We start from the raw sequence: 9,814 nt of genomic DNA, 5'->3' as shown, positions 1-9,814 counted from the left end.
GACTTAATGTACATCTGTGTTATGTTGGAATGTGTTGGAATCAATCCACCATCCATGATCTGAATATAATATTTTCTGAAACATGTTCTATGTCATATTCCAAATAATCAAATACTCCGGTTCATGTACACTCATGTGCTGTAATAATTTCTCACCAAACAGGCTGTGGTACAGATAGACGGAGGCCACATTATTAAATATTCAGAGAGAAACTTTAATAATTGTTTTTGCCCATATCTGTTACGGTTTATGCTGTGGAAGGGGGGCTCTTATAGCGATCAACCACGATTAACAGTTTTTTTTAAGTTTGTTAACATACACATTGACAACTTTCCTCACTATTGGGTCAACTGAATATTATTAAAAGAACAATTTCGTCAGATCAAAAATGGTGAGTGGATTAACCTGTAGAAAAAAAGGCATGTACAATTTTATAGTCAGAAGTGTGTGGGTAATGCGATTACACTAAAACTAAGCGGAGTCACTATTGCTAGGGATGACATTAAAAAGTTAGTAGCAGCTTCTTTGATTGTTGATTTTCTATATATACAAATAGAAAATAGAAACCATAAATTGCCCTGTACTCATAAAAAAAAATCTTTACAATCCCTTTAAACATCTGAACAAAACCGTCAAAGAAGTAATAAAAAAGCACATGATACTAAACTTGGACCTTCTGCTTCAGTCGTCATGTCAGTGGCCTACCTCGACATAGATAGTAAGAGGAATCCGATTCTTATGTCGATGACACAATACATTGTTATGATACACAACAGACAACAGTCTTCGAACATACTGCATTTTCAAACAGCCATTGCCATACTTCTTTTGAGATGTGGTAACATCCGGACGTCTTTAACTATTATTAAGTTAAAAAAGAGACAAAGCAAATAATAAGAAAATCATTAAATGGATTTCCCTTGTGGCATCTTGTCTGAAATATCTGTTCTTTGTCGATTTCTATGATGCTTTCCACTTTCGTCTAATGGGCCTTTAAAATAAAAAAATAAGATTTCAGTTAATGCATTTAAGTATTGGCATATTGTTAGACAAAACCAGTCATTTTTTCAATATTATTGAAAAGAAACACATTGAGACAAGACATTTTGTTAATGGACAATTCTAGATTATCATTAAACACGATGCACTCAGCTCGTCATGTTTTGTATACATGACTTTTCGAATTTTAACAGCGACACTATTCATCTGAAACATGGAGCGTTAATTGTGACCGTATTTGTCAGTCACATCAACTGTCCAATTACACAAATGTAGACGAAACTTGGTAAAATTGTCTATTGTTCCTATTGGAAAAAAGGATGAACCTATCAAAAATCTGATGTGTCAATTATTCTTCTATCAGGTTTTTCATCATTGCACATTGAATGATGGTCTCCAAATTCTTATAAAACAGCGAGAGAATGCTGCTTTTTAGTCACTATTTCTTTTCTATACATCACAAAGTATCCTAAAAAGACGAGTCTTTCGCATTTAAATTTATTTGAAGGCTCAAATTTGGAACATTGTTATCACCATTACTGCTTGGCTAAGCCGTTTCTAAATTATGATTAGTAAAAAAAATGGCTCATTTGACCCTTTAAATTGTCAGAAAGTTTTTTTTCACCCCTAAAACATACAAACATCTTAGGCATTTTCAACTATATGTAAGTGTGAAAATGATAGGCTGAAAATTACATCAAATGCACGAGGCAAGAGGTGATTTGTTTTTTAAATTGCGCCCCATAGATAAAAATGATTTGAAGAAATTATGTCTATGTCGCCTTTTTAATTGGCTAAAACAAAGGAAATTCCATTTTCATATAAATTAGTATTTCCATAAACATTTTATCTCTATTGATGCTATTTCAGTCAGAAAAGGCTTAAATGTTATAATACTATAGGCTGTAGTTTTTACAATTTTGATATATAAAATATTTAGTTAAAATAACTGGTTTAGAAAATGCCACAGTGCTTTAGACATATTAGTTGGAATATTTGGTACTCCAAAGAACTTTACTGCTGTGGTGATTTGAAGTCGAATATGCTGATATTAAAAAGATTGGATAGGAAATTCCAAAAACAGTTGAGAAATATTACAATATAGAAATATATGTTCAATGGTACATTTCAACAAAAATCACATAGTGAACTATTTTCAAAACCTATTTTAAGTAGTTTAGAAATGGTAAAAATGATTCTATGTAAGAATTTAAATTAAAAATCTTTAACTTCAGTATTGTAGTTTGCAGTTTATATTTTTCTAAATAACAGTTTAAATTCTTCTTCTGTCAAAGCGTGGTTTTACAAAACGTTTTGGATTAGTATATCATAAATATTTTTAGAAGTTATTGAATCTATATCTTATTCTTCAAACATTAAAAATTATTTTTTAGTGTTTGAATTGAAATCATCCTGCACAAATACAATTCCATTGTGATATAAATTGATATCAAATATAGGATTATTTCCTATTTTCATATGTTTGTTATTCCAAGTTAATTGATCTGAAAAGTTACACCCGAGAAGTATTAAACTATTGTACAAATTTCATTTGCAGATAATAAAATCTTCTTAATCCAAAATATACATTTGCTTTTAAAAAAAATCTCCAGTATTTAACATTGTTAGAAAGTTGCCAGTGATTAACAGCACAGTCTTTTCATATAAAATAACATATCTTGTTATGCTGTCAGCAATCCAGTCCCAAATTGGCTCTTTTTGAATTCGAGAGGTTAGTATTGTTCACAAATACGATCACCGTGACATTTCTCATCTAATAATAGTGTTAAAATATGTTAGATTGGCCGCGGGTCTATTGACCTATTCTCTATTGAGTATTTTATCAATATATTATATCAAATTGATAAGTCAGCTATACTAGATAGCGATAGATACAACCGTCGATATCTGCTTGTACTAATTTGGAGCTGGGACCAGGAAGTGAATGTTCGCTCCATTCTGGAAGAATCAAGAGTTGACTCTTGAAGAGTACAGTCGAGATTATACCTCTACCTTTAGGTTTGAGGGTTAGATAATGGAAAAGGCTTCTAGTCATGCACTACAGCCTATTGCACGTTATAGGTTCATATGCCAGGCAGTATTTTTGGCGAAAAGCGAACAATTCTAGGATACTTTTTTGCCTTTTCCCATCTTCATTAGCCAATTAAGGTGCAACAGTAGAGCTTCTTTTAATTCTATTTTCTTATAGGAGTCTGACATATAACATTCAAAGATCATTCTACTTCCTCTGTCCTAGACGAGGAAATGTTAAATATTAAAGGCACTTAATGCTTCTTAACTTAGAAATTCCAACAAATACTTTTGGAATGTGTTATATTTGTCCCTTTAGAGACTTCGTGTTATTGCCTCTGAATTACTTGACACAATCATATTTCTTGATTCCTTCTATATAAAAATAGTGTTAATTGTCCACATACTTTACTTTACATGACGATTAGCTTTACCTCCATGTTCTATTTCCCTAGGTTTCTTTTCACCTTCCTAAGTCTAAGATGGGAACATAATAAAGTTCTACAGATCCTACTTTTGTTAGCGATATGACATCATTATGATCTGTTAGATGATTGAGAAGCCATAAAATACAAGCACGAGATTATTATGAGACAATATTATACCCTAAGGTATCGTTCATTTGACTTAACCAAGAATTTAATATCCAACATTACAATACAATATAAGACATACCCCGGGGTGGTGATTCTAGACAATTCCTTGAGTATTACTTGACCAAATTAAAACTACTTGAATCAAACATTTAATGTCTCTTGAAATTGTCTCTTTTCTGTCCGCCAGAAAAGTCTCGTGTTTATGGTTTGTTTTGTAATACTGTTTTACTTTGATTATTTTTCACATTTGAATCACTTCTTTATCCTTCACAAGCAGAGTAGAAATTCATCTTTGTACAAATGTTATCATTCTCATGGAGGATTAACCACCGTTTCATGTCTTGAGAATACAATCCAATGTGAGCGGCTTAAACGACCAAATTATTATCCCTGGTAAGATTAGCGACGATGCCTGATCTGTATTGATGAGAACGCTGAACAGTAACCGAAGATTGCAATTATTATCTATCTATAAACATTTTGCTTAAATTGGACTGGGTTATCAATAACCCTTTCCATATATGGCAACAATCGCCCATTGGAAGCTTTGTTTAAATTATGACATGTTTTTGGGCAAACATCACATCACATTTAGTCATAACTTTTTTAATAAAAACATTTGGCATCAGGACCATTTAACAGTGAAAATTAGGAAAACGAGTTCGTTAAATTGCAATCAAATACTCTCTGACATTTTTTCGATAAAGTACATCTTTGAGCTATAAAACAACAATACTAGGAAGGTTGGTAAGAACTGGGCGACTTTCAGAGATTATATCGGTAAAAAGTCAAAAGCATTTCGAAGACCAATTAGCGGTTACAATCTAAAATTCGAACTCGTATTCATAGAACAACCACGATAACTGCAATATTTTTGAATTTCTAATTTTTGTTAATATTCCTTCACAATTTCACGACGACATATCCAGCTTGAAAAAAAAACTGCCAGTGGGCGTATGTAATGTTTTTGTTCTTGAACAGCTAAATAGGTCGGGGCTGTTGTATTGCTCCTTAAAATCATCCAAAATTAGAATGCCCCTCTACATTGCAGACCAACTTTGTCCCACTGAGGCCCCATCTAAAGAAAATACCGGGGATATTTTGGCAAATGGTGCCTATGCCGCTTACAAATAGGAAAGGGGAATTGCACATTGGTGAAAAAAACTATTTAAATATTGATTGTTTCATTCTATATATTGTTTTACCTACTAGCTTATGATTATTATGATATTGAATATTTCTACAGTGAAACTAAGATACCAACTTATCATTTTACACGAACAAAACCTAATGTGATATCTTAGGCAGAATATCATTTCACAGAAACAAAACCTGATGATGAGATTATAGACAGAATATCATTTTACACAAAACCTAATGTCAAATCTTAGACAAAATATCATTTTAAACAAACAAAACCAACCTAATGTGAGATCTTACACAAAACAAAACCTAATGTTGAGATTATAGACAGAATCTCATTTTACACAAACAAAACCAACCTAATGCGAGATCTTACACAAACAAAACCTAATGTGAGATCTTGCAGTGTTGTGAGATCATAAGACAAAATATCATTTAACACAAACAAAACCTAATGTGAGATCTTGCAGTCTTGTGAGATCTTAAGACAAAATATCACTTAACACAAACAAAACCAACCTTATGCGATATCTGAGACAGAATATCATTTTACACAAACAAAACCAACCTAATGCGAGATCTTACAGAAACAAAACCTAATGTGAGATCTTATACGGCATACCATTTCACGCAACAAAGCCTATAATGCTGAGATTATAGAATCCCATTTTACGCAAACAAAACCTAATGATGAAATTATAGACAGAATCCCATTTTACACAAATAAACGCCAATGTGAGATCTAAGACATAATATCATCTTACACAAACAAAAGCAACCTAATGTGAGATCTTACACAAACAAAACCTAATAAATGATGAGATTATAGACAGAATCCCATTTTACACTAATAAACACTAATGTGTGATCTTGGGCAGAATATCATTTTACACAAACAAAACCAACCTAATGTGAGATCCTACAGAAACAAAACCTAATGTGAGATCTTATACGGAATACCATTTTACGCAAACAAAACGTTATGTGAGATTATAGACAGAAGGAACTACTGGTCGATTATATTCCATCGATAACAATCACACTTTGTTGTGTCTTGTTGTCTAAGATAAACTAGCTAGGGTCCAATAACTTGTTGAATACTAAGAACTCGAGGTATTAATATTGTGGAAGTTTGATTTACGTAAGGTAAGAATAAATTTGATCATAACACTATTATTATTTACAAGAAAGCACTATTATGAAATGGACTCGTTTCTAAAGCAAGCTTATTAATATGATGTGTACGTATGAGATTCGACTTTCTTATTTTAGTATTAGGAATTTTGCAATTCATCATAGGAAGATAAAAGTGATACCCAGTCCCCGCCCACATCTTTGTTAAGTTTTGTTGACTCAAAAAATAAATTTTTTGGGTTAATCCAAATGTTTACAGCCGATTTTCGTGAACCTACTCTACTGTGTGAATGGTGTTGTATTGTAATAACACAAAATTTCCGATAAAGACCTTTTAAACAGATTAGATGTCATCACCAGAAGGAAATAAATCTGCAAAGAACGCATTATTTCTCTAACTTTAGGTGCTGGGAATTCAATGCTATCTATAATTGAGATGAAATTTCTGCGAATTATTTCAGTTCGCTAAGTTTATTTTTCTAAAATTGAATTTTGAAAACGCAATTAGATTTGAACTGCAGTAAAGTTTGGTATCTCTATTGCGATAACAATATTGCACTAGGCTGTAATTATTAAGAGCTTCGTTGAATCATCACTGTAATAAATGAATTAGGAAATATCAATGTTGATTTTGCTTTTAGGACATGACAAGATAAAATATTAAGAGTTTAAATTTTGTCACATCCATTAATTCCCTGGGAAATTTCACTGCACTATTTCATGATTGTTTGTTGAATTGAAAACAGAATTTTAATGACATTTTCGATGTGTTATTTCGAACTAATTTAATGGTTATATCCAAATACACGAAGATATTAACTGATCTCCTCATATGCAATTATGGATTTACAACGAAATTTGTAGTTTGTGAACAAAAAAATGATGATGATAGTATACTGAACAGATAAAGAAACGTCGCAAAGCACAGAAAATAGTGAATTGTTTATTCATAGTTCAATAAAACAATAGATAATTGTCAGAAAACAACCACATTTGGCACAAAGGATTGTTTGAGTGTCTTTCAAGTTATTGCTATGACATATCAAGGTTCTGATCACATGATCCTAGCTGAAAGTCAGTGTCTGGTGTGTCCACCTTGTGCGTTGATAACGGCCCTGCATCTTCTGTACACAAACGATTTACAGACGCCATTGGAATCTGCGCCCAGTCATTTAAGAAAGCTACATTGAGTTCTGCTGCATTTCTTGGAAGCGGTTGGATCTGGTTCCGTCGTCTTGGGATGTCATCCCACAAGTGTTCTATTGGGTTTAAGTCCGGGCTGAGTGATTGGCACGTCATAACTCTGAAGTTATACTGCTGATAGAAGAATCGGCGTCTTGCAAAATGCAGTACAACGGAAGGTGGAGAACCTGGTCGATGTAACGGGACTCCATTGCCTCTGTCTGGGTCGATATTCTAGAAGGTCCAAGTTTCTGATTGATGGTGATTGCACCCCATACCATAATGCTTGGTCGTCCCCAAGGGCCTCTTTCAACCACATTGTTCTGTAAAACGCTCACCCCTTCGCCACACTCGTACTCTGCCATCTGCTGTGGAAATACAGTACCGGATCTCATCTGAGAACACTTGGATTCTCCACTGCTGATTCCGCCAATGTTGTTGTTGAGTGGCCCACGCAAGACGTTGCTGACGATGATGGGGAGAGAGTATCGGACCCCTGTATGGACGGCAACAAGACCTGTTCTGGGAGGCGAGCCGAATTCGAACGGTATCGGCACTGATGGGTTGCTGATGGTGACCAATGGTCTGACGAACTTTCTGTGCCGCTGCGATCTGATGGCCTTTTCGTGTTGATGGGAGGTTAGACGTGTCATGAGCTCACCGTCTTCACAGCAACTGAATTCTCTGTCAGTTTGTTTTGATACAGAACTCTGGTACGTGTTGCACGTGCATTTCGATTTTTCTCTGCATCACCTACAACTTGCTCTCACGGACATCTGCCACTTCTCTTAAATCGAACGCAACCGATATTATCATTTGAATGTCATAAACTGACCTTTTTAAAGTCTAAAATCATTTTTATTAAGTAAAATTCTCCCACAGTTGACATCATTTAGATAAGAAGCTTCTATTAGAAGATCAAGTTATTTTGTAAAAACAGTCTAAAATTAAATGTGTGAGTATGAATATGAACAGGCAATAAAGAGTACAGGCGATAGAAAGTGTGAATATGAACAGGCGATAAAGAATGAGAGTATGAACAAGCGATAAAGAGTGATAATATGAACAGGCGATAAAGAGTGCGAGTATGAACAATAAAGAGTGCGAGTATGAACAGGCGATAAAGAGTGAGAGTATGAACAGGCGATAAAGAGTGAGAATATGAACAGGCGATAAAGAGTGAGAATATGAACAGGCGATAAAGATTGAAAGTAGGAACAGGCGATAAAAAGTGAGAGTATGAACAGGCGATAAAGAGTGTGAATATGAACAGGCGATAAAGAGTGAGAGTACGAACAGGCGATAAAGAGTAAGAGTATGAACAGGCGATAAAGAGTCAGAGTATAAACAGGCGATAAATAGTGCGAGTATGAACAGGCGATAAAGAGTGAGAGTATGAACAGGCGATTAAGAGTGCGAGTATGAACAGGCGATAAAGAGTGAAAGTATGAACAGGTGATAAAGAGTGAGAATATGAACAGGCGATAAAGAGTGCGAGTATGAACAGGCGATAAAGAGTGATAGTATGAATAAGCGATAAAGAGTGTGAATATGAACAGGCGATAAAGAGTGAGAATATAAACAGGCGATAAAAAGTGAGAATATGAACAAGCGATGAAGAGTGAGAGTATGAACAGGCGATAAAGAGTGAGAGTATGAACAGACGATAAAGAGTTCGAGTATGAACAGACGATAAAAAGTGAGAGTATGAACAGGCGATAAAGAGTGAGAATATGAACGGGCGATAAAGAGTGAGAATATGAACAGGCGATAAAGAGTGAGAGTATGAACAGGCGATAAAGAGTGTGTATATGAACATGCGAAAAAGAGAGAGAGTATGAACAGGCGATAAGAGTGCGAGTATGAACAGGCGATAAAGAGTGAGAGTATGAACAGGCGATAAAGAGTGAGAGTGTGAACAGGCGATAAAGAGTGCGAGTATGAACAGGTGATAAAGAGTGAGAATATGAACAGGCGATAAAGAGTGAGAATATGAACAGGCGATAAAGAGTGTGAATATGAACTGTGACAATGTGAACCACCAAACCGGAAAGGTTCCTGTAAGTAAGAAAGTGTTGTTATGTCAGGAAGTTTTAATGAATCATTCTTAAGCTTAATTTGTTGTAGAATATTTGTTTGGGGGTTCCATGTGTAATAGATCTATTGTTCACTACACAACTTCAAACTAAATCTATAGACAGATGTAAAACACTATTAAACACAAATTAAAAAGTTAATTGGAATATGTGCCTCCATATTGTAGAAGACATTTGATTGTGAGAGATTATTCACTTTCATGTTCCTGGTCTCGTCTTCTCATATCCTTTCCTCATTATAAAATAATAAATATTGGAACCGACAGAACGCCTGACAGTCTATGCCAGGAAATGATATAATAATTGCGAAAAGAACCTCTCACATTTTTTGTTTTAGATCTGTTTGAGATTTGCTGGAAGAAAATCTTTTTAATAAAGTCAGATAATGATTTTTCAATTACGTAGCAGGTCAATCTGGACTCTGAGAGAATTCGGTGTGAATTGAATCCAAAGCTTTACTTTGTCCTGATAAAATTTTTTTGTTTAAAAAAAAAATTGAAGTCGATGAGTGTAAGTTGATCCACACAATGTTTTCACAGAAATTGTTCAACTTAGGTATGTGAAGCAGATAAGTTCGGATTTATGAATTGAATTGACTGGTGGGTTTTGACTATAGTGTGGACATTTCAAAAT

The 9,814-nt window shown here is 34.2% G+C and overlaps 1 protein-coding gene across 1 annotated transcript; it reads right to left on the bottom strand.

Moving 5' to 3' along the window:
- Window positions 1-8,032: 8,032 nt before the first annotated feature.
- Window positions 8,033-9,061, bottom strand: LOTGIDRAFT_131660 (hypothetical protein; the record flags this gene model as incomplete). Its single annotated transcript, XM_009066296.1, has 1 exon — window positions 8,033-9,061. A coding segment is annotated over one exon (1,029 nt), but the record flags the coding sequence as incomplete, so codon positions are not given.
- Window positions 9,062-9,814: the final 753 nt, after the last annotated feature.

The sequence above is a fragment of the Lottia gigantea genome, assembly GCF_000327385.1.
Source record: "Lottia gigantea unplaced genomic scaffold LOTGIsca_75, whole genome shotgun sequence".
NCBI lineage: Eukaryota > Metazoa > Mollusca > Gastropoda > Lottiidae > Lottia > Lottia gigantea.
This window is presented reverse-complemented; position numbering and strand designations above follow the sequence as displayed.